Source organism: Athene cunicularia, assembly GCF_003259725.1.
Source record: "Athene cunicularia isolate RWA chromosome 3 unlocalized genomic scaffold, athCun1 chr3_part1, whole genome shotgun sequence".
Taxonomy (NCBI): Eukaryota; Metazoa; Chordata; class Aves; order Strigiformes; family Strigidae; genus Athene; species Athene cunicularia.
Window position 1 is genome coordinate 15,465,707 of NW_020799097.1, and position 25,628 is coordinate 15,491,334.

The 25,628-nt window shown below is 34.4% G+C and overlaps 1 protein-coding gene across 2 annotated transcripts in view; it reads left to right on the forward strand.

Moving 5' to 3' along the window:
- The window catches only part of ROCK2 (Rho associated coiled-coil containing protein kinase 2), a 54,276-nt gene extending 28,648 nt beyond the window's left edge, over positions 1-25,628 (forward strand). The window contains exons 8-31 of one of the 2 annotated variants that reach the window (XM_026844084.1): positions 469-628; positions 1,216-1,279; positions 3,079-3,158; positions 3,523-3,571; positions 4,314-4,449; positions 4,572-4,663; positions 4,913-5,159; positions 5,480-5,586; positions 6,220-6,379; positions 7,420-7,580; positions 8,004-8,188; positions 9,383-9,452; positions 10,823-10,926; positions 11,052-11,238; positions 11,584-11,677; positions 11,791-11,885; positions 12,569-12,748; positions 12,982-13,150; positions 16,223-16,293; positions 17,240-17,328; positions 18,049-18,127; positions 18,334-18,595; positions 19,233-19,446; positions 24,530-25,628. In XM_026844084.1, the coding sequence (XP_026699885.1) occupies positions 469-628; positions 1,216-1,279; positions 3,079-3,158; positions 3,523-3,571; positions 4,314-4,449; positions 4,572-4,663; positions 4,913-5,159; positions 5,480-5,586; positions 6,220-6,379; positions 7,420-7,580; positions 8,004-8,188; positions 9,383-9,452; positions 10,823-10,926; positions 11,052-11,238; positions 11,584-11,677; positions 11,791-11,885; positions 12,569-12,748; positions 12,982-13,150; positions 16,223-16,293; positions 17,240-17,328; positions 18,049-18,127; positions 18,334-18,595; positions 19,233-19,446; positions 24,530-24,533 (3,059 nt within the window). In that variant the 3' untranslated portion in view covers positions 24,534-25,628. The other variant, XM_026844083.1, reaches the window with a different exon arrangement.

Below are 25,628 nucleotides of genomic sequence, written 5' to 3' on the forward strand. Positions count from 1 at the left end.
TTTGTGGGGTGTGCTTTTTCTTTTTTATCTTCTGTAGTTAAGACAGCACTTTGACAGTGGTCTTGTCTTAAATGAAAAGGGGTAAAACTGACATTTTGAACTTGATATCTTTAGCCAAAACCAAAGTATGTCAGTTCAGATAATGAGCTTGATCATAACTTCTAAAGTCACGTATGTACTGAAGTCTCTTAAAATGATGATTGTACTTAGAGTTCTGTTTTCAAATGTGATTACCTTAGAAAATACATATTGTGCCTTAGATATTCTGTGCATTAGGCAACTAATGTAAAAATGGTTTTCTCTAGAAAAAAATGTTCACAGTAATATTTACAGATCTGCTGCATGACTAATACATATTTAACTAGCAGGACATCTTACGTTATAGTCTTTTTAACATTATAGAGATGCTACTATATAGCAAGTGGCTGAATCTTGGAGTAAAGTTGATATTTTCTCCCCTTCTTACAGCTGCTGCTCCAGTTGTTCCTGAGCTTAGCAGTGATATAGACAGCAGTAATTTTGATGACATTGAGGACGACAAGGGAGACGTGGAAACCTTTCCAATCCCCAAAGCCTTTGTGGGAAACCAGCTGCCTTTTATAGGATTTACCTACTATAGAGACAATTTGTATGTGATACTTCAATATGCATTTTTAGAAATACACCTGCAGATTTTTCTTATATCCTATCAATTTTTTTCAGTCTGGATACAGAATTTATTCATTTCATTATGTTCATTAAAGTCCAGTTGTGAATATAGAAAATGCAGAGTTTAAGTAGAATATATAATTTGCTACTATTTTTGATATTTTGGTAGTTCTGATTAAACACAGTACTTTTATAGGTACAAAATTACATAGTCTCTTAAAACTTTCAGGGTTAAAATGCTGATTTGTAATTTAGTTCTAAAATGGATTTTTATGAGTAGCTTTAGAAAAAAATTTACACAAGGTAATAGCTTGCTAGGACTCAACTTGAATAGTTAAGAAATAATTGTATTAATTAAAATATATGCTATGCTATGGATTTGAAAATATATTTCACTTAAGATTCAAATCAGAAAGATACACTCACACTGAAATAAAATAAGCTTCAGAATAGTGTAGGACAAATTAAGACTTGAGAGAATTGATTAAAATGAGTTGATTGGCAAGGTTGCCAGAGTTGTTGAAAACTTGAATAGGAGCTGGAGGGATTTGTTTTTGTTTTTGACAGGTTGCTAAGTGATTCCTCTCAGTCTTGCAGAGAAAATGAGTCTGTGCAATCTAGTAAAAATGAGGTTAGTGCCTTTTTTTCCTAAGTATTAATGGTAATATTAACTAATTTTGTTAAGTCTCTTAAGAAAAGACAAAGTCTAAAATAAGTTTTCAAGAAATTTTGTAGGAGGTTTTTTGTCTTTTAATGATCCTCAATAGAAATATTTTCTGTTTACAGGACAGCAAGGAGGTGAGTATATTGTTTGAATTATGAAAGGAATGAAAAATTCCTACATAATTTATATGAATGTGAAATATCTTAAATGTTTATTCACCAAATTGCTAACAGTAAACCAGTTGTGTTTTGAAACAGTTGTACTCAAGCATCAGATATTGCAGTTTAAAGATGAATTAATACAGATTTTTCTTGAATTGTTTTGGTATCTAGAATTTTTTTGGACAATAAATGTGTAAAGCTCTGTTTGCATCAGCAAACAGTATCACTCTTGGGAATGTGGTGAATTTTGGCTCCACAGTTGCCTGAGTGATTCATAACTGATTTATTCAGAGTTTGTAAAAGTAAATTATCACCTGCAGTGATAAAGGAATGTTTAAATTGTGTTCTCAGTTGAAATGAGTGTATGGAACATGTTTATCCATCTTTTGAAGATTGACAATTGAATTCAAGTTTGCAGATGACAGGGGAATGCTATAGAATTTCATGTACTTCATTATGTTACTGAAACATTTGTATTATTCAAGTGTAGACAGTATATTATTAACATTTCTTAAAACAAAGTCCTTTTCAAAGTTCAAGAAATGGGTAAAGGAAATGTATTATGTATTGACCTGCATAATTTTAAATGCAAATGTTTATTAGACTCCACTTCATTCCTTCCTGTGATTGCTGAATAAAAGAATAGTTTTAGACATTGCTGAATAGATTAACAGTTTTAGAGTTTCTCTTTTAAAAAGAAATGCTGCTGCTGTTTAAAATACAGTGTCACATTTATTATATTTGCTTTATGTTGTGATAGTAGATGCAGTTAGTAAAATTTTGCATTTAACTTCTGACAACCTTTTTTATTCATATTTTCTCAAGCAATGAATGTCCAGTTTTGATGTCCTTTTCAGTGTCCCTGTGTGGGAAACTTCTAATTGTAACAATTATAAAGTGTTTCAGAAAACCACATTTTAACATTTCATGTTTGGTGGGTAGAGGAGGAGAGGGAAGGGAGGAAAGTAATGCATTTGAAAGCCTGAAGACATGAGATAAATCCAAAAATCTGTTCTTTAATTTATAGCATGAATATTTGGATACTTGGCTTACAAATTCTTTTTAATATTTTAGTAAGCAGAACAAAGCATTCCCAAACCTGAAAAATGTTTGTTAACTTCTGTGTGTTAGACTAAGAAATTATTCTTTATGTGAGGTCATTGAGCATGCTTAGTAATATTCTCTGAACATTGTCCAATTTGGTCATGTGCCCCCCTTTTTATTTTTTAACTTCATTTAGAAAAGACTATCCCAAAAATCCTGCTGCAGCGGAAGATCTGTCTACAGAGTACAGCAAAGGGCCAGTAACAATATTCTTTGCTCGTAGAAATTTTATGACTCACAATATGCGTCACATAATTCCCTGATGGTTAGATTTAACGTAGCATGCAGCAGATTTTGTTGCTATGGATCTGTATCTTTAAAATCATCAGGATTTAATACCTTGTGAAGACGTAACCTTCTAGTGATGATTTTTAAAATAATGTAGTAGAAGATTGAATTAATTTTCCTCACTTTCCCTTTTTTTATTATTTAATTGAATTGCACTTGTTCATGTGATACCATTTTTATATGTGGGCCTTGCTTTTTTGACATTTTACACAGTTTCAGAAAAAACTAAGCAAGCTGGAAGAACAGCTCAGTAATGAATTACAAGCCAAAGATGAACTAGAACAGAAGTACAGGTGAGACTGTTTTGACATGTTCACTATGTTTATAAAGAAGTTTTATTAGACCTTTGGGTTTTGAATGCTTAAAGGCATTTTAATCCACTCTGGGGGTTCCTGACCCTGCAAGCAGAATTTGCTATAAATTGCTGCCTTAATTCTGTTACTCCTGTGACTACTGTTTTATTTCTTCTTTTTCTTTTTTTCTTCCTTTAACTCTTCATAAGAATCTCTCTATTGTTTGAGTGATTTCCCCAGTCCTTAAAGTTTCATGTGATTGCTGAAGATAGAATATCTTAAATAAAATTAAAGAGACACATCCAAACATTCTAGTATCTGTATAATCCGCAGGGTTTAAACATATGTTTTAAAATTTCTTCAGGTCTACTAATACTCGTTTAGAGAAGATAGTGAAAGAACTAGATGAAGAGGTAAGTCCATAGTTTTTTGTACTGCTATTAGAACTTTAACATTTGTGTGTGGCTTTTTTCCTTAAGAAACACAAAATTACTTTTGAGTAGCTGCATATTTATAGCAAGCAATACCAGTTGATTTCTTGATGTTCACAAGCATGAAATTGTCACTGCTAAAATATTTTCATTATGTATTCTATATTACAACTACATATTTGTTTCCAGAATTTGTTTTTTACCATGTTTTTAATTTGGAGGACAGCATGATATAAGTATCCCATGTATTATTCTAAAAATTTAAGATGTGAGAGTACTGCTGCTAGAAGAAAGCGGCCATTCTTGGCACTGTTCAAACAGTGTCAGTAAAAGGACCCTATTTGTTGCACAGCTTTGCATCTTAGTGCTCCCACTAATTTGTCATATCTTTAGTGTATGTGTACAACTTCATGCTCATCTTGATGCATGTCAAGATCTTACATTACATGTATGTTTCTGTGCTTCTGGAGTGGCTGCTATGCAGGTTTACCACATTCATCAAATCCCAGTGTTCAAACAGTCTTGAAATTGTAAAAGCTCCTGGTTGTAATAGTCCTGGGCTGGATTTGACAACATGTTTTGATATGCTGTGTTTGAAGCAGGCAAATAGATTGTATCTTTCTCCATTACAAACTAAACTGAGTGTGTGCGCTGTCTTTTTATCATTTAAATAATACCACTCTTCTTTATGTAATTAGTGGTGGGTTTTTTTAAATATATCCAGATAACTTCAAGGAAGAATGTAGAGTCTGCAGTCAGACAGTTAGAAAGAGAGAAGGCTCTTCTTCAGCATAAGAATACAGAATACCAGAGAAAAGCAGAACATGAAGCAGATAAGAAACGCAATTTGGAAAATGAGGGTATGTTGAACCATGCTTGAAGGGTTCCGTTTTGATACGGATTTTTAAAAGATAAATTAATTATAGTTCAGATTGAAGCTTTTTCATGAGTCATTAACCATGTTGAATTGTTTTTATTATAGTTAACAGTCTGAAAGACCAGCTTGAAGATTTAAAAAAGAGGAATCAGAACTCTCAAATATCCAATGAGAAAATCAATCAACTACAAAGACAGGCATGCCAACTTTATATATGTGTATTTTAAAATAATAGCAGTAAGAATTACAGATTTTGTTAGTAGTGGAGGGGATTGAAATGTGTAATGGAGTTTTAAAAAGCTGTTCTTTGTTGTCGTGTTGGTATTAAAAAGTAATCTTAAAATACACTTATTTTTTTAATCCATAAAATCTAGTACTCTGTAGTAGAAATGGTAGTTGTTATATTTTAATTGTTGTTTCTGAAGTATGTTTTTGTCTATCTTCAGTTGGATGAAGCCAATTCTTTGCTGCGGTCAGAGTCTGATACTGCAGCCAGGTTAAGGAAGAACCAGACAGAAAGCACGAAGCAAATCCAGCAGCTGGAAGCTAATAATAGAGAGCTACAAGATAAGAACTGCCTGCTAGAGAATGCAAAACTCAAACTGGAGAAGGACTTTCTTAATCTTCAGTCAGCTCTAGAATCAGAAAGAAGAGATCGAAGTCATGGATCTGAGATTATCAGTGATTTACAAGGTATTCATGCGTATCTTTTGAAGTTAAACTGGCTTATAATTTCAGAAATAAAAATAGATTTTGGTGACGTTACGTGAGCTTCAGGTTGTGACTAGATTAGTGTGCTGTTCTATACAATATTATGCAAGTGTGGACATACATTTAAGAGAAAATGTATGATAACATTTGTCAGATGTTATTGATAACTTAAAATCACTCCAAAGGGAGATGTTCTTAATAGTCAGAAGCTGTTAGATTTGAAAAATTTAATCTCTAAGCAGATAGAGTACATTCTTTTTTCACACACTGCCCACCCTTATTGATGTTTTGGTTGATTTTAGGTCGAATATCTAGCCTCGAAGAAGAAGTAAAAAATGGAAAGAGTGCATTAGCCAAACTGGAAATAGAGAAGAGACAACTGCAGGAAAAACTTACAGATTTAGAAAAGGTAACAGCACTTCTGAGTGTACATTTGTGTTATATTTTACGGAATTTTTAAATTTGTGCTATTATTAATTGAGACATGGAGACAAAAGCTATCCAAAAAAGCCTTGTTTTCAGTCTTTAATCTTTTCGTGTTTATTTTTTTTGCAGTTTGAGAAGTGGGAGGGAACAGACATCATTTCCCTTATGATTATAATGCATTACACTTCTAAAGCACATAATAATATACTCCAGTGTGTAGCTTAACAATGCAGTAGTAAGATTTCATCTGTTGGGGTTTTTTTAAACTGTCAATATTGTAAAAAATAAAAAAGCTTCTGCTAACGTTTTTTCCAACAAATTTGTCATTGAAAACAAAAATAATTAAAAAAATTTTCAATAAACTTAATATTTGAGCTGCTCTTGTTACAGAATGTTGGTTGTTAAGGCAGTAATTCTATAATTAGAACTGGGGACATTACTTTGCCATGCACAGAAAAAACATTTGTAGAAATGAGTTCTCAGTTAGCTCCTTAGAGTCTGAGCTCTCCCTTCTGTGCCTAGCATACTTCCAACTAGCATGTTACTGTTGTCTAAAATTTTGTCTTTACCCTGATGTATTTAATGTTTTATTTCAATGTAATTTTTTCTTTAACAGGAAAAGAGCAATATGGAAATAGATATGACATATAAATTCAAAGTTATGCAGCAAAATCTTGAACAAGAAGAAGCTGAACATAAAGCCACAAAAGCACGATTAGCAGACAAAAATAAGATCTATGAATCTATAGAGGAAGCAAAATCTGAAGCCATGAAAGGTATCTATTTGGCAGTTGGACTTAAGTGTAAATTACTCAAAGTAGATAATATAATCTTACAGTGCTAGTGGAAGCCCAAGTGTAGGCTTTTTTCCTTGATTCCCTTGTTCTTTTAAAATATAATCAGTGTTGTAAAAATCAATTGTAGTCCCTTTGTCCTTGCTTTGTTAGGTTAAAGACACACTGGTTTAGTCTGAGAGTAAAATAGGTTCTCCATTGCACACACCACTTTCTGTGCTAGTGTATTCTGAATTAATTTTTCTTAATTTATATTACTGAAACTGCTTGAAACATTTTTGCTGAGAGCGTATCTGTGTTCTACCTCTTTGTGCCTTCCTAAATAAAATATAGGGCAGCAACTTAATGATTTAAATACATAGACCAGATTTAGAAATGCCAGAGCCTTTGCTACACTTCCATAGTCACTGTGCAAACTCTGGTGCATCTCATGATATTTGAAATCTCTTGGAGACAGGGGTAATTACCAAACAATTCTAGAAGAGGTTTCTCACTGTTGAATTAAATGGCTTATGTTTATTGCAGCTACGTGAAAAGCTACCTACAGATACTCATTCCAACTGCAGAGCATTTACAAAAATTTTGAGCATGTAGATGTTCAAAAGAAGCAAAAAAGATTATGTAATAATAGCTGGATCACTTGGCATATCAGGTTCCTGAACAGCTTCAACTCTTTCAAATTAGTCATAGTCAAAGCAAAACATCAGTAGGTTTAGATGGATTGTTTTTAAAAATTCACCCTTTTTATCCTATCTCAGGTGTTTTGCAGATAAACTGGAAATTATCTTGACACTCAAAACTAGGAAGTTGCTATCAGTCAGGAGTGCTTGCAAAAGCATCCTCTGGGTGTGGGTTTACTCCGAAAATGTTAATGAATCACTTTTCAGCAGTCTTCCTCTTCTTCAGTGTTAAAAGGATAAATATGTTGCTTACTGTTAATATGAGATAGACATCCTCCTCCCCTTGCCCTTCAAAATCTGCTGGTTTACACTGATTGACATCTTAAATCTCTTACTTCACAGAAATGGAGAAGAAACTTTTGGAAGAGAGGGCTTTGAAGCAAAAAGTAGAAAATCGGTTGTTAGAAGCTGAAAAGCAGCGCTCCATGTTGGACTGTGATCTCAAACAATCACAACAGAAAATCAATGAGCTCCTTAGGCAAAAGGATATACTAAATGAAGATGTAAGGAACACGGACAAAAGGAGTCTTGAGTGAAACCTGATTTTCAGTGTCCTAATATTTTCCCTGTTACAGCTTTATTTAGGAATGTTTGTGAATAAGAATGGCATCAACTCTTTCCTTCTCCGTATTTGGAGCTTTAAAAAGTCCAATTTACGGAGTGTATTTTCATTTTTCTGAAATACTTCAGTATTACTGATCTCAAAATTTTTTCTTCTGGAATGTAAAATGCTTTCCATGAGACTGACATGGAAAGAACAGCTTATTTATCGTGTTCTAATGCCTTTAGTCAGGAAACAGCTTTGATTTACCAAAAGATGTGAGCATGCTCTACAAAAATGTAGAGGAAGTCAATAAGAGACACTGTTTAAATGTTGCTTTCCTGTGTAGGTCTGTAAAATTCACAGCTTTCTGTTTATTTTTCAGGTAAAAAACCTGACATTAAAAATAGAGCAAGAAACACAAAAGCGCTGTCTCACTCAAAATGACCTCAAGATGCAAACACAGCAGGTCAATACCTTGAAAATGTCAGAGAAGCAGTTAAAGCAGGAGAATAACCATCTTCAGGAAATCAAATTAAGTCTGGAAAAACAAAACAACGAGCTCCGCAAGTATGCAGAGTTGCTCTATATTTTTTAGTAATGATACTGATTTGTAATTGGTTTTGGGCAAAAGCTGAGAGCATTATTGATTTTTAAAACTTGCTGCATAGAATATGCTATTCTACAGTGCAAAACTTGATTGTTGTTTACAATATTTTACAGTGACTCTAATTGAGATTTGCCTTAGTGATTCAGGAATGTATAGATTTGTAGTAAAATGTGGATGTTATCCGTAAAATCTTAACAAAACAAGCTTAAACACAAGAGTGTGAGGACTTCAGAGAAACCCTTCCTTAACAAAAAGTCCAGGTACTTTTTTTTACTTAAATGATGTGGGACTTCACTGAAGAGGAAAGTTACTGGCATTATTAGTCCTGGAGAGCTTATTAGCGTTGGAAACGAATACTAATACGGAGCTGTGAAGCATAACCATTGGAAATGTATAGTACTAAAGATGTTAAAACATATCTGTTGGACCTTCAAACAGAATTGTGTTAAATCCTAGCATTTCTTTAAGGTCTTAGAATACTTGCACCTGATAATATTTTTTTTTTTTTTTTTTTTTTTTACATAAACAACATTCTTGTGAATGAAAACACAAGGTTAGCACATACATTGGATGAATCTCATTCTTAGGTTCTTTCTGACTTCTGATGGTTTATCTCCTTGTGCTTTATCTTTACTGTCAGCAAGATGCAGTTATGTAGACGGTGGCTACATGTCATGGTTGCTGTAATGTGTTTCACTGGCAGAAGTATTTTCTGCTTCATTACTGTTCTTTGTTATGGGAATAACTAATTTTCTGAGTTGTTTTAGTATCAGACAAATTCAAGGAATTACACATGTCAAGGAATTTTCACAGACTGAAGTGTAACAAATGAAAGACCCAAAACAGTCTGTCAGATCAATGACATTTTACTTGGAAATAAGATTCTGTCAGTGGCTGTTTGCTTTACCAGTGTCTGACTGGTTAAACTATGTGACACTGTTGTAGTTAGTGTGTAAACTGACTTCTTATTAGTGCAGTGTTCTCAGCTTGACGAGTGAAACAGAGAGCCTGGTACCCAGAGGAAGCCACAGAGAAATCACCAACCGCATTTTGGTCAGGAGATGACTGAAGATATTAAGAGTGTGAATGGCATTTTTTCTATTTACTGGTTTGGAATATCTTAATATCTTTTAAAGTATTTTATTCCTTTCTAGGGAACGTCAAGATGCAGATGGACAAATGAAAGAGCTTCAAGACCAACTTGAAGCTGAACAGTATTTCTCGGTGAGTTTTATGCTCCTTTATACTAATCTGTTTACTAAGTACAATGTTAGTTTTTCTTCTTCCTCCTCAGCCATCAGGCATTTCACATCTCTAACCTAAAGCTAATTCTTTTTCCTGTGTCTGTCTGCAGTGTTGTCTGCAACCTTGTCATCACTTCTTGTTCTTGATCAGTGTGAAAGAGCAGTGTGAAAGAGCTCATGTTAAGAAAAGGCTCAGCTTTGGAAGGGAGTCCCAAACACAGTTCAGAGGGAGGGAGGAGTCAAGCAGTTCATTTTTCCACAGTGTGAATAATTTTCTGCATGTTTCAAGCCTTTTGCATTCAGCATCTCCCACACTTCATGGAGAAGAGCTGTGTTCCATGAATCGTTCCGTGTGACAAAACATGGGCATATAAGGCTTGGAAGGAAATTCTTGCATTACAGCTAAACTTAATAGAGATCTGTTTGGAAATTTTGCTTTATTGTGATAAGGTACAACAGAAAAAAAAATTTACTGTTGTTAAAAATCATCACTAGTATATGGAGGTTAATTTATATTAGCAGTGCATGTCGAGTCGCACTGCAGGTAGAGGCTAAAAGGCTTATTTCAGAATTAAAGGAAACAAGATTTTTCCGTAGTCTTTAGGTCAGTGAGGACTATCTGAAGTTTTAGTAGATCAAGAAGCTGCACACATTAAAGGAGAGAAAGGGAGAGTAGAAGTCAGTTGACAGCTGTGGATTATCCAGAGGCAGTCTGTTTTGAAATCCCTGCAGTAAGTCCACTTGCAGTTGTCATGTTACCTGTATTCAGTCATTTGAGTGTATAGAGAAATATAATTTTTCTTTCATTTCCTTTAGAGCTCTACATTTGTATCGATTTCACAAAACATTGCATTTCAAGTGCTTTTTCTAATCTGTTTTTCCCTTCCTCCTATGCTTTTTGCTCTTTAACTGTCACATTTGTTTCATGGATTTGTGTGGTTAAAGTCTAAATTCTGCATACTTACCTACATCAGACAAAGGTTTAAAATAGAAGAGAAAAATAAATTCATGATTTTCCTTGCTTTGGATACTTTTGATTTTCTGTCAAGTAGTGATTTTCACATTTAGAGTCTCTTTAACAGTATGTTTACAAAGATTTAAAATGTATATCATGTATCTATCTGTTCACAAATATACAAGCTAAAAAAACCCCAACAAAGTAAAATAACTGAAACATACTTGTAAATGATGATGTCTAGTTAAATTTATAGAAAGCATTGCACAATTATACTCCTCTAATGGAGTGTGTGATTAAAGAATTGCATACGGTATCATATCGTATAATTTTTTGTGTAGCTTCAAGCTAGAATATGCAAGTCATATCCTTTTCTTTCCAACTTTAAATTCTAGACTCTGTATAAGACACAAGTTCGAGAACTTAAAGAAGAATGTGAGGAAAAGACCAAACTTTGTAAAGAAATGCCGCAAAAGATACAAGAGTTACAGGATGAGAGGTAGGTTTTACTAGCTGTACTACTAATAAATTAAAGATTAGGATGTCATTTTGTTCCGTTCTTCTTCCCACCCCTTCCCCTGTAACCTGCCATTTTTAAAGTTAATAATATATGCCAATTTGCAGAGATTCCTTGGCTGCTCAGCTAGAGATTACTTTGACAAAAGCAGATTCAGAACAACTTGCACGTTCCATTGCTGAAGAACAGTACTCTGATTTGGAAAAAGAGAAGATTATGAAAGAGCTGGAGATTAAAGAGATGATGGCTAGGCATAAACAGGAACTTACTGAGAAAGATGCCACCATAGCCTCTGTGAGTAATATGAATTGTAATCTTGGTGGAGGTTTACATGAGCTTGAGTTTTATTTGCAGTTTGAGTTATCCATTGTTATTTAGCATAATTAGAGGTAAATGATATACAAGTATATCTGATGTTTAAAAATATTTATTTCCTGTGATTTTATTTTTTTTTTAAATAGCTTATGTTTCTTTCACACATCTCTCTAATCATTCTTTCTTCTGTGCTCCTGCCCCTCTTACAACTAGTCCCCTTATCCTTATCCTGGTTTCACTCTGAATCATTTCCTTCTGTCCTGTAATGCTTTCATATGCCAAATGAGTTTTGTTACATGGTGATGTGTACTTCTTGTTTTGTAGTTGGAGGAAGCAAATAGGACACTAACTAGTGATGTAGCTAATCTTGCTAATGAGAAAGAAGAACTAAACAATAAACTGAAGGAAGTACAAGAGCGTATGTATTCTCTGAACCAAATGTAATTTAATATGAAACCAGTTTTGTTCTTTAATAGTAGTGCTTTCTTCTGTAATGAGCTTTCATAAATTTTTTTAATTATCTTGCTACAGAAATTACAAAACTAAAAGAAGAAGAAGCAAATGTAGGAAATATTAAAGCACAATTTGAGAAACAGTTGTTGAATGAAAGAACATTGAAAACCCAGGTAAGCAAATGTCTAAAGGAATGAAGAGATAGTGTTCATGAATCAAATAATTTTTCATAGAAGACTTTCCATGGTAATCTATTTACATGTACCATTAAAGATTTATTCTTTTTTGCTTCTGAAACAAAACATACTGGGGTGTTTTTTAATTTTATTTATTTATTTATTTATTTCTACTGAGTGGACTTTCAGTTTAGCAAAATTGCATCTTCATGATTAGGATAGATAGAGGAACCTAAGCTAGATGCAGTCCAGCAAAACTCTTCAGTCAAATGAATTAATGTTTTACTGGTTTCCATCTTGGCTTATATTCCTCTGTCAGTTCCATAAACCAGTATATTTCTGCTTTTGTTCTAGATTTTTTTTTAGCACCAAGTGGCATTTTAATCCAAAAATATATTTTGGGCCTAGATACTGAAAATGGAAAGGAATATTTAAATGAGTAAAGTGTTCACAGCTAATGCTTACTTAAAGTGAAAATGACATCATTACCTTCTTTTCAATTTTGAGCAATACATTGAATTAAAGCAACTTTATAGTACTGTATTGCAGAGCTCTTAACTTACAGTTAGATTAAAAGTGTCTGGTCATGGATAGGAGAGAAGACTTTATTTCTTCATGATATAACTGGATTTCTTGATGTGGATTTGTCTGTCTTTTTTTTTTTAATTTTCCATGGGAAGGCTGTGAATAAATTGGCTGAGATCATGAATCGAAAGGGTCCAGTCAAACGTGGAGCTGACACTGACGTGCGGCGGAAGGAAAAAGAAAATAGGAAACTGCATATGGAACTGAAGTCTGAACGAGAAAAATTAACCCAAATGATGATCAAATATCAGAAGGAAATCAATGAAATGCAAGCAGTAAGATCCTTTTGCAAATAGAAACATTGATAGCATTTTCTGTAATTCTCATTGAATTGATACAAGCTTTAAGGTAGTATATACAGTTGCTATTCCTGAATTTCCCGTGACCAAAAGAAATATGCAGTATATGTATTCAGATTGACTGCAAAGTCTGTGTAATTTTCTACTTATGTTTTCTCTGAATAACTGAGTATTTGGATAATAGGAAATCTTGTCATTTATCCTTACAGCAAATAGCAGAAGAGAGTCAGATACGGATTGAACTCCAGATGACTCTGGACAGCAAAGACAGTGACATTGAACAGCTTCGTTCACAGCTGCAGTCAATGCACATCGGTCTGGACAGCAGCAGCATAGGCAGTGGACCTGGAGATGCTGAGGCAGATGATGGATTCCCTGGTATGTTAATTTTTATTAATATTTCTGTATTAATTGGGTTTATATCCATGTTTTACCATAGAAGCTGAAGTACTAAATTAATACTCTGATGATTCTGTGGCTTTTCATCCTCCTGTATTTCTACAGTACTATCAGCACTTTGGTAATGATCACTATCCACCTACTAACTAAATCTGTTTGTAATCATACTTCACCTTACATTTATTTTAAGAACTTACTTAAAAAAATTTTATTGTACCCCATTAAAACTAAATGGGTTTTTTCACCTTATTGTGGTGGTTACTTTGCAATTACTGTTATGTGATGAAATGTAAAACTAATACTCTCTTCTTAGAGGTTCTATTTTGACTTATTTTCTACCTTTTTCCTCCTTTATGCTTGATGTTTAGTCCATATCACTCAATCCCACACTATGGAATCCATGTCCTTTACCTACCAGCACTCTTCTACCTCTGTCAGTATTGCCACTAAGCCTTCCAGTTCTCGCATGCTTCTCGATTCTGATTCTGACTCAGAGGAAGAACCTTTGTCTTGTTCCCACAGCCCTACAGAAGTTGATAGCACAGGTGACATCCCTGAGAACTGTTTGGTTTTGTTCTTACTGTGTCCTTTTCTCTGTTTCAAAACTAACACTATTAATATATTATTAAAAAAACAAACAAACAAACAAACAAAAAACCCACCACAACCATATCTGGCAGTAAACACACTGCAGTGGAAGTAAGCACTGCCATCAAAGACATGAAAAAGTTTACATGAACAAATAATTAGCCCGTTTTCTCTAAACGTTTATAGATGCTTGCTGCCACTTATAAACCCACCATTTTTATTTAAGCATTGAATAAATTAGCCTTGTGGCCTTGTTTTCAAGGTAACCTCTATCCAGTATCTGCAGCTATTTATATGACCCTAAGATACTGGATACCAAAAAGTCAAATCCTTGTGTTTAAGTGAAGTGTGGAGATATCATAACTCCTCACCATCTAAATTTACATTATTTGTTCCCAGAAATCCAGTCTTCTAAGTATTACATTTGCCTTAATTTGAATCTTATATTTGATTTTTGTATGGTAAGACAAGCAAAATTCATTTTTTCAGATACATAAAGCATATCGTGAAATGATACGACTGGTAAAACAGAGCTTTGTTTTACTAATTCTATATTCATTTTATATGACTACATATACACTGTGTTGAACAAAACTTTACGTTTAATGTTAACGTCAGAGCCAGGTTTTTTACTTACATTTAAATTTCTGTATTTCACTTGAGGTTCCTTTTAAAGTGTGAATACATTTTCACTGAAGGCAAAACTTGTTTGGGGATATTGACATTACTTCATCAAACTAGAGTAAAGAATAATGCATTTCGTCTGGGTTTTGCTGTGAGATTTCTAATAAAAGAATCATTCATATGTAATTTTTTCCTTGTTAGCTGCTGTTGTGGTATCTGCATGGTTTTGCTTTTTTCTAAATAGAAATCATATCTAAGCTAGGACTTTTTGCTGACATTACAGCAGATTTGAGGTATGGTCATTGAGTTGTGTTGTCTTTTCCCCTCCTATTGCTTATAAGCATGTACTGTGAATATTTTGGAATATTCTGCCCTTTCTCTGATCTGTTAGTATAGAATGGACACCAGAAATGAAGAAATGTAACCCAAGACGCTAATTTTGTCCAATTTCATGTGATAGTATTAGAGATCACCGAGAAAAATAGGAAATATATTAATGCTTTTTTTTTTTTTCCCCACAACATTAGCAATACATGCTTCCTGGATCTGGGAAGGATATTTTTTTTTTTTACATCAGCATTATGATTGTATTGGGTGTAGTTGAAAGGAATAATTTAAAATGGTGGGCGTGAGGCAAAATAGATGTTATAGAACTGCTTCATGTACTTGGTATGTACATAAAAATGTGACATCAACAGCAGTGCTTACATAGAATAAGCTTTGAAGACAGTGCATATCTGAATAAATACCTTGCTTCAAGAAGTCTCTCTAGACAAAATGAGAATTGTATGAACATCTAATAACTATTTATTACACTGTGTTAAACACGGGCAGGAGCCTGCAGATACTCTCTGGTAAGAAGGGAAGTATCTTTTGCAGTTTTGGAGCATGCTTATGCTCTTTCATGGTTTTGTTTGTCGCTACGTAAGGCTTCAGTATTTGTGACTTGGAGGTTTCTCAGCAGCAGTAGAGGTTATCTGCTAAGGTGGGAAACTCATTAGAAGAATATTACTGCAATTGAGTAGTAATTCTTAGTAAAACATAGGGGAAAGAAGTGCTTATATTAAGTGTAGGCCCTAAAAATAGGGTCAAAGGCTACGTGATAAAACATATTACCAAGCACTAGGAAAAGCGTGATCCTGCTTAGCTTGTGGTTACTACTGAAATGTGTGTCAAACAACAGCTGAGCTGTTAATACTGTTGGTAAATCTGATCTGACTAAGGTGCCAGTGTAATATAAAATATTACAAGTGTGTGAAAGAGCAGTTGAATTTAAGCAAGTATTGAGGATTAGCCAAACATTACCTTTTATTGGATGGGAAAGCCTAGGAGATATAGGCAAAATTAGAAAAAATGAAACATTTACGGAGGAAAACATATGAGTTAAGATTACTAAACTTCTGAAATTTTACCCAGCATATAGAGTATATAGGTTATTTGTGGTGGTAGTTTACCTTTTTTTCTCTTGAACTGAATGTTGTATGGTCTGTACTAATATCTTCAGATGCTCTTTGACAAGGTGAAGGTTGATAGACTTGTGCATTTTAAGTCTTGAAGAAATTACTAAAGGGCATGTGTGTGCTATAATTGCAAGTTTACTCTTCCCCTTCTTCCTCGTGTCTACTACTTTTTTATGATTGCCTTGTTGGTTATTGGATGTATTCAGGAATACATAATTTATTGTGATACGTTTTGCAAGACCTTGTAGTTTTAAATAGTTCATGTTCTCATGTTTGCTCTGTGGTTTTATTATTGATCTTTGATAACTTCAAAAGTGCACATTAATCTCAAGAATAAAAAAGTTTTGTGAATATGTTCTTTAATATATATCTCTTTCAGAATCAAGATTGGAAGGCTGGCTATCACTGCCTGTTAGAAATAACACAAAAAAATTTGGATGGGTTAAAAAGGTAAGAAAACCAGATTTATGATCTTGTTTCATGTGTAGTCTGGATTTTAACCTTACTGCAGGTTTTCAATACTTTAATTTTTTTTCGATACGTGTTCTCTCATTACTTAAATGTATGAAATATGTTAGCTGGTATAGCTACATCTGAGGGGATCAGGTTAAGACAGTTGTAATATGTTAAGACGTTTTGTCCAGCCAGAGGTGAGAACAGTCTTCAGGATCTTCAAATGTTTGTATATTCAGCCATAAGCATTCCCAGCAGTATTATGTAGCTGGAATTCAGCAGAGCCTGGAAGCAGCTGCCCTTACTGATTCTTTATTGTATTTAAGAGATAAAACTAATACTCTTCTGCCTTGTGCAGCCTTCACTCATTTACTGATTTTCAGTAACCTCTTCAATGGGTCTTTGCCCAAAGAGTAACATACACGTTTTCATACCAGTTCACTTACTGCTCAGTCAAACTGTTCATTCTGGACAAAATTCTGGAAGTAGGAGGTCTTCTAGGTAACAAGTTTTTTTATGAAAATTGCTAGCAGTGCTGGTAAGTATAACAGTGATCTTTGTAAGTATGATCCCTATTAGTTCTGAACTGCATGTGTAAAGTAGACATCATAAGATGACAGTTACTCTCTCTACCTGTCCAAGGGAAAATTAAATCAGTAAAATAGAATTGAAAAGTTTTTATCTTACTTTCTAGACTTTCATTTTTATTTCTTGCTAGGTACTTAAATCTGTTTAAATACCAATTAATCTGATAACATAAATTGATTTCTCAGGTAATCAGAATTTTGTTTATTGGCAAGTCATGGAGTTAGCGTACAGTATTACTGTTGTCCATTTAGCTACCACTTAATAAAATTGTAGAAAAATACTCCTGTGACATTTTTGACATCTGTAATGAGCTGGATTAAAATGTATATTTTTATCCTTTTCTATCTCCTAACAGTATGTAATTGTAAGCAGTAAGAAGATCCTGTTCTATGACAGTGAGCAAGATAAAGAACAATCTAATCCCTATATGGTATTAGATATAGAGTAAGTATTCTCATGTGAGATGCTTTCTTCCAATTTGTCAGTGAACTTTGGAAAGACTTTGATAAAAGGCCTTTTGAGGTTCAGTCTGGGAGCACAGTGTCAAATGGGGTGTACTTTTTTAATTTGAACTACAGAGCTGGGACTTTCAGTGTCTGTTGTGATGAAGAATTGTGTTTACTGTAAGCAGTGGGTGCAGCAGTAGTGTGCTGCTCAGTCTGACGCAGGGAGCTCTGTTGAGCTCTGATGTAACTAAACTGCTTCCACTAGCTCAGCTAGACTTACCTCATATACATGTTGTAGCAAAGAATGTTAAGAAAACTATAGCAGAGTGGCTGTAATTTTCGTGTTTGTACATTGTCACTTGGAACATGCTTTTATAGGTGGGTGGTATAGTTAATGTATTTTCTTAATGAATTCAGAATGTGGATGTTCAGAGGTTAGAGCATGGATTCTGCTAGAAAGCTACTGGCAATCCTTCAAGTCACATGATTTTTTTCACAAATACAGCTGCATGCTTGTGCCTGCTTTTTATTTAGGGTTTTTGGAAGTTCATATGTAGGATTGAAAGATAGGACTTTAATCAAGTGATGAGAAATTTGTACTGACAAATCTTTAATGGCTCTAGGTCTTAATGTTGTATATTTTATCCTAACTTACTCTGTTAATTTAAATTCATCATTTTGGTAACATTAATTTTCTTATTGAAATAATTTCCTATAGCAAACTCTTCCATGTCCGCCCAGTCACTCAGACTGATGTGTACAGAGCAGATTCCAAGGAAATTCCTAGGATATTCCAGGTATTCAGTAATAAATTAATATTTCTAGTGTAACAAACGTAGTATTTCACACATTGTCAAAAATATTTTCATAACTTTGTCTAATGAAATACTTACTAAAAAATTATTGGGGAAAAAATTGATTCCAGTGTAATTATTCAGTCTTTTGACTAAGAGATTTACATTTGTCATCTAGGAGTACTGAGATTGTTTTACTTTGGTTCTAGATTCTATATGCTAATGAAGGAGAGAGCAAAAAGGAACAGGAATTTCTTGTGGAGCCCATGGGAGAGAAATCAAATTACATTTGTCACAAAGGACATGAGTTTATACCTACTCTTTATCACTTTCCAACCAATTGTGAAGCTTGTATGAAGCCACTGTGGCATATGTTTAAACCTCCTCCTGCTCTAGAATGTCGCCGTTGCCATATCAAATGTCACAAAGATCACATGGATAAAAAAGAAGAGATTATAGCACCTTGCAAAGGTAAACAGCAAGTATTTGAATATGCACGTAGTCACAAGGTGGTCTCATAGATTCAGAGGATTCTAGTAATGGTCTTACACCTGCTAAACATAAACAGGTAGGTTTTTCTTAAATTAGTATGTAGCCATCAGAACCTTTCTAAGGGTGTCTACATGAGGATCAGCTCCCTGCTGTGAGTTAATGGCACATGGCCAGTATAGGTACATACACATGTTGTGTTGTAAAGCATCGTAGTTGTAAGGCTGCTCACACTGTGTGTTGTGCTGCATTGCTGTGCAAAATGATAGTGTGAGTGCATGTTATGAAATAGATGACATAGTGAATTTTGTTTGTTGTGACTCACATTACATAGTTTCTTGGGATCAGGCACCCTTCTTTGTGTTACCGTTCCCTGATTTTCACCATGTGAGTGTGTGTCTTCCATAGTACTAAGTTGTTACCCTCTAGATCTAAGGAGGAGGGACTGTCAGCAGCCTGGAAACCTGGTTTGGAAAAATCTCATTCACTTTGCCTTTGATTTCTCTGTTGATTTCTCTGTGTGTTGACTGTGAGGGTGTGGTAATCTGACAACTAATTTTTGATGTGGGGACACGTTTAGCATAATACAATATTCTTATTTAAAAAATTCTTATTGCAGTCTACTACGATATTTCAACGGCAAAGAATCTACTACTGTTAGCTAATTCTACAGAAGAACAGCAAAAATGGGTGAGCCGACTGGTGAAAAAAATACCCAAGAAGCCTCCAGCACCAGACCCCTTTGCTCGATCTTCTCCCAGAACTTCCATGAAGGTACAGCCAAACCAGTCCATCAGACGACCAAGTCGACAGCTTCCTCCAAACAAACCAAGGTGTGACAGAAGAGCTGCTATTTAATTTATTGCTTTAAACAATTTACTACAATTAATGTTGTATATGTTAATAAGGATAATTGACCACAAATGTCAACTACTGACATGTGATCTAGCATGTCTTTTATAAACCTCAGTTAAGTTATAAGAAGAGCACTTATATTTGTTCCCTTGTTTAAAGGACCTTGTGTTACCTGTTAGTTAAGCCTACCATACTGATAGTCTATCCTATTGCTCTTACGTGTAATAGGTAGAACCTATAGCATCATCTGAGCCTAATAGTTCCTGTAAAATGGCAGCTGGTAGGGAAAATGGGGTTTAATTAGGCAAAGAGTCAGTGAGAAGGGTGTGAAAATTTAAAAAAAGAAAAGAGAAAAAGGTTTAACATTTTTCAAGATGGCCACTACTGTACCTGATTTGAAATTGAGCAGTGAAGTGCTTGTGGTTCTAATGAACCTTGGAGAGAATTAGGTGCCTTCAAAAGGCAGTCTAGAAGGCCTTATATGTAGTAAAAGACTACATGTCTTTTTGTTTCTTCTTGCTTGATTTTGAAGCATGTGTTTGAATTCCTGACCTGCTCTAAGGTTAGACACCTGATTGTGGATTTGTATGTTAACGTGTGTTTCATCTGACCAAATGTATGTATCTCTGTCTGACTCCATTTACAGTTGATGTTTAGGAAGAGTTAGTTTCAGTATTCAGTCCTCCCAGTGTATGAACAGCATGTTCTTGTACATCTACAGTGAAGAGCTACTTCAGATGACTCTCACTTTTGCACCTCTGCCCATGTGGGTTCCACAGCGTGGAGCCCATTGCTGCAGTGGTAGGCAGCTGTCTGAGCATCACTCATGCTTTTTGAAAGAGAGCAGGAAGGTGGGAGGGGGGGGTGGGTGGTGTCACCATTTGGTCAAGTAGCTGAGCACTTACCAAAGGGTGGGAGAATTTGCTTCAGTTACTTATTCAGCCTAGAAGGACTCATGCACATGTCTCACGATTCCTAAAAGAATAATTTTAATAAGTTGTTTTGATCTGGGAAAAAAAAAAAGCGTACGAAAACCAGTAATGTATTACTGGATCAGTTTTAAGGAGCAAAATCGTGTACTGCATTGTGTAAGTGAAAACATTCTGCAAGTAGTGCTTATGTGATTGCACAGTATGGGATTTCTAGGTGTTTTTCACTTTGCCTTTTTCATCACCTAGAATACTAGCTAATACTTGGTTATATCAGTCCCGGGTTGCTGACAGCCTGTGAAAAGTTTGGTCTGAGTTGTTTTGTTTGTTGCAGTATTCCAGCAGCAATGGACAGTTCAGCAAAAGCTTAACATTTTCCCCTGGAGAGATAATTTGGCAGTGGTTGGACAGTATTTAGCTCCTTGTTTCTGTGACCAGACTGCTACCACTATCTAAGCTGGCTGGTTGAAAACTGTATTGGGTGAGCCACCACAGTGGGGGGAATGCAGCGTAGTGTGCTCTTACTGTGATGCTGCAGTTACCACAAAACAGCCTCATGCTACAAAGAGTTAGAGCTTAAAAAAATGCTAGTATTTTAATGTGTGGAAATGCATAGTGAAACGACTCAAAGTAACTTAATTTCACTTTGCTCCTAACTCCATACAGTCTGATTTTTGGTGATTTATTTTACATATTTAAAAGAAAGTCAGAATTTAAAATTTGAATTTTAAATTACTAGATTATTTTTTTTTTAATCATAATCATGCAAGTAAAAAGTTTTTTAGTCACTGCTTTTTAGGGACTGATTATTGAAGAGTTTCTTTGCAAAAGTAGCCAATATATTAATGATTGGATTGAAGCAGGAATTAAGGAAACATTCATGGGGGACAATTAGAATGCTTTTCTTCTGTGTAATGTTTACAGTCTACTTCAGTAGTGTTACTCTCTTTCTTACTGTTGACAAAGAACAGGTCTATTATAAATTATGATTCTTATTCCACAGCAATCCTTAGGTGTTCTGAAAATAATTTTTCTCCTTCTAATGCCTTTCTTTCAATCTTCATGACCTTTTTTATAAAATGCTTTCATAACGCAGTATTTATTCTTACCATTCTTTTAAGTTGTGGTTCTCCTCCACCGTGAATCAGTCTTGAATTTTTTTTTCTATGTATGTATTTTTCTATCTGTATGTTTTATAATGGTGGGAAAAGGAGAAGGATGAATATTTTTGTGTGTAAACCGTTTTATTTTTTGCAGTTAAACTTTCCAAGTTAGTTTTGCATATACACCTAAGAGATGGAAAAGTGTAGTTCTGTGAGGTCATGTCACCTGTCACCTTACTAATGCAGCTCTGTCAAACCAGTGGAAGTTTGTATGGATTTAAATACTTCTAATTAGAAACCACATACTTATAAATTACTGTAATTGCTATGGCCAATTTATATCTGACTTGTGCTTCTATGAGGCTTTTGTGCAAGGTCTTACCATTTGGAATAATTAATTTTTTTGTTATGAACTTGATTAAGAATGAAAATGCAGTTGCCAGTTAAATCTGGGAACTGGGTGGCTGGGGACAAGTTGGAGATAAGCCAGCAGTGGAACCCTGGCAGCAAATGCTGTCCCTACTAGGAATTTCACACAGTGATTGTTTCTCCAAGGTTTTCATGGCTGTTGTTCTTTGTGATGGTTTGACAGGGCAAACCTGTTTTTGATACAGAGCATACAATTTATGCTTATCCATTCAGAAATCAACTTTAACATATTTCAATAGCCATAGCTCATATAGTAAGTGAATATTGAGCCTTTTCAGGATATATCAGATTTAAAAGTGTAAAAACTTTTAAAAACTAAAAACCCTGAAACCTATTTTGTTTAAAGCATGCGATGAACTGCATTAAACACAGTAGCATGCTTTAGTTAAAACACACTGAACTTTTTTAGGATAAGATTTCTATCTCTGCCTCTATGGTTGGCATGTAATCCTGATTTAAAATCCATTTTGCTTACTGGAGAGGTGACTAGACTGGGTTTCATTTCTTGTAGCTATGACAGTTGAGGAGTTAGTACTTAAGATATTTGTCTAAGATCCTTTGATAACAACAGAAAGAGATGAATGCTTCTAGACAATGATTCATCCCATCCCAAAATAAATACCTAAAAGAGGCAAAATGACTCATTTACTGACAAGATTTGCCTTGCCTGCTTTCTTTGTTCTATAGCGACCATAGAAGGAATGCAGACAGCAATGCATAGAGAACAAGTTAATATGTCCTCTTTTTTGGCATTGCTTAGCTTTAAATAGTGAGCTACAGGATAGCTGGATAGTGAAATCCCACTGTGTATTTGTTTGTAAATTCAGTTGATGCTATTTTATTTGATGTTCTGTTCAGCAAAGTTACTTTATGGGAAAAATTGTTAGCCTTGTGTTACTGTCTGGAAAGGGGTAGCGGGAGAGCATAAAACTGCACCTCAGTCAACCAGAACAGCAGCAAAACAGAAAGCAGCTAATTTTATGAAATGTACATGTTGGTCTTTTCTACTGAAATATTTTTGGGAAAAACTCAATATGGTAAGTGTTCATACAACTGAATGATTGGTGAGATAAATTTTGAATATTCCTGGCTTGCATGAACACTTAACTGAATCTTCATATTCCATGATAGGCAAAGGAATGAACCCACCTTAATACAGTCTTTACTTGAAAGGTTTAGTGATAACAAATGGAATATTGAAGTCTTTTATAGAAGCGTGACACACATTAAACATCAAACCCTCCTGTTGCAGATTACTTGATCTGGCATTTAAGGACTGGGATTGGTCATTTGATGATGTTGATGATATTGATGGTGATGATGATGACGATGTTTTTGATTTCTGAAGAAGTATAAGGGGTAAATCTAAATAGAGAGGAATGGATTTGTTTGCCTTTGAATACAGCATGCTATGTTGGATTTTGTTTCTCAAAGCCAAGAAAATACAAGATCTCATTTTAATATTTTAAACAGTAAAAATGAGATTCTGTTCATGATGTTGATGAATTTTTAGAGGAGTCATTTTCATTAAAATGAAGTTGTTGCTTTTGTCAGTGTTTTTGTTATTCTAGTTTTAGATCTTTTTTCAAATTCATGTCTGCCTGCCTGAAAAAAAAAAATACTGCTGTTGTCAGAGTAGTTGGTCATCTACAGTGCTAATATTGCTAACCTTTGCATATAATTTTTGAATGCTAAAAGGGAGATTGTTGTACTTGGATGTTTAGCTGAAATAGAATTGGTATTTACAAATACTTTTCATTTTTGAGCTTTTAATATAAACTGACTGTTCTATGGCTAGCAGACATGAAATCACCGGAGTTCTGCATTTTGCCTTTTCTACATGTGTTATGAAGTGAATTTGACTTGGCTTTCCTTTGCAGTGTTGTGCTTTTCTAACCATGCATTTGAAAACCACGTAAACAAATGGGCTTTGCAGCTTCTGTGACACAGTTTTCTTGACTGCTTTACAAAAAATACGGCCATTATATTGATCTAATTTGTCCTGTGGCTCACTTAAATATGCAGTGCAAATGTACTGGAAATAGTGATAACACTTTTATAGTTCTCAACGTTTAATCATTATACATGTTGATGAAATGTTATTTTTACACAGAAAAAAACACATAAATGTTAAGCTCTTAAGAATTCCTTTAAATGGTATGTAAGGTGTGCCTCAGCCTTAGAAAGGAACAGGCGATGACAGCAGCACTAGGGCTGTCCCTCAGCTGTGTACTCAATTAACTGAGATGCCACCTCTTGTAGAATTTAACTGGCTTAGTGTTTACAGTAACAAGCATTATGTTAATTAAATATACTGCATCTTTATGTATTAAAAGCTTACAGTTTACTAATCTTTTAGAAGTGACTGTTAACGTTGTGTGATTTTTACCCTCATATATTACAAGGGGGTTTATTTGATTTGGGATCATCATGTGTAAGGATGTACTATACTTAAGTAATGATGCTGTTGAATGCAAAGGAATGACATTTCTTCTAAGTATGCTGATGAGCCCATCTTAAATGAAGACTTTGAGGAAGTATATTATTGTCGGATTTACATTTGCTGCATTTACTGACCAAACTTCCTGCTTCTTTTTCAGCTAACTGCTTTCCGTGAATGCAGACACAATTCAAGGTGATAATTTTCTTCCCGTTACGGCAAGACTGAAACATATCCCAAAATATATTAAAAATATATATTTTCCTGAGAGATTGTGCTATATATATCAGAGGTTTACATTTTTGCTGCAATATAAATTACTAATCTCTGAGGGTTTTCCTGTATTCCCCTGAGTGACTGATCAAATGAGGAATGGTTGGTAAATAGTAAAAGGATGTTAGGTAATCTTTTAAACTCTGTTCCACAAAAGCTTTCTTGGCAAGACACATACACTACATTTCATAAAAGGATCGAGAAGAATGAATATTAAAATGGAAGATACTGACTTTTCAGCTTTCATAAAGATGCCACCAGCATGCCCGCAAAAACAGGAGGAAGATCCACCATAGTGATATAGACTGCATCTGTAAGAAGTGACCATTATACTGTGTATATATATTGTACTGTAATACTGCAAGAGGGTTTTAAAAATCTTTCCACTTTATTTTTTTATGCTTATTAATCAGATACCGTTACTTATTGCAGTTGCAACTATGCACTTGTATAAAGCCATAATGTTGAAGTTTATACCATTCATACACGTCTATCAAAAGCTGCATGTCAGTGTTCAGCAGCTAGTATAAGTTTGAAGTATATGCTAGTTTCAGCTACGTCATCATGGGCAGTCCTGGTTTATCTGTCTAATTGCCTTAATTTAATTTTTTTCAAGTTTTTTGCCCGTTCTCTCTATTTAAGGAAAAAAGAAGGTTTACCAGCTCTTAAGATGCAATTTTGCTTTGTGGCAGAAAAAATAGTGCACTATTTTTACACCTAGTAAGTATATCAATGTCAGCCTATTTTGAATGTATATCAACTGGTTTTAAGGGTGGAGAAGTGTTGGTTACAGAAACAATGTCTGATACCATTGGAATTACTAGACCATTTGCTTGTACATGTAACTGCTCATTCAGCCCTTTTTACAAACCTCAATATTAGTTATTGACTTATATTAACCCTCTGTTAAGTGCTATGAAACTTCATTTTGCCTTGATTTTGCATACTCTCCTAGATGTGTTTTTTATTTCTGGGGAAAAAAAAAA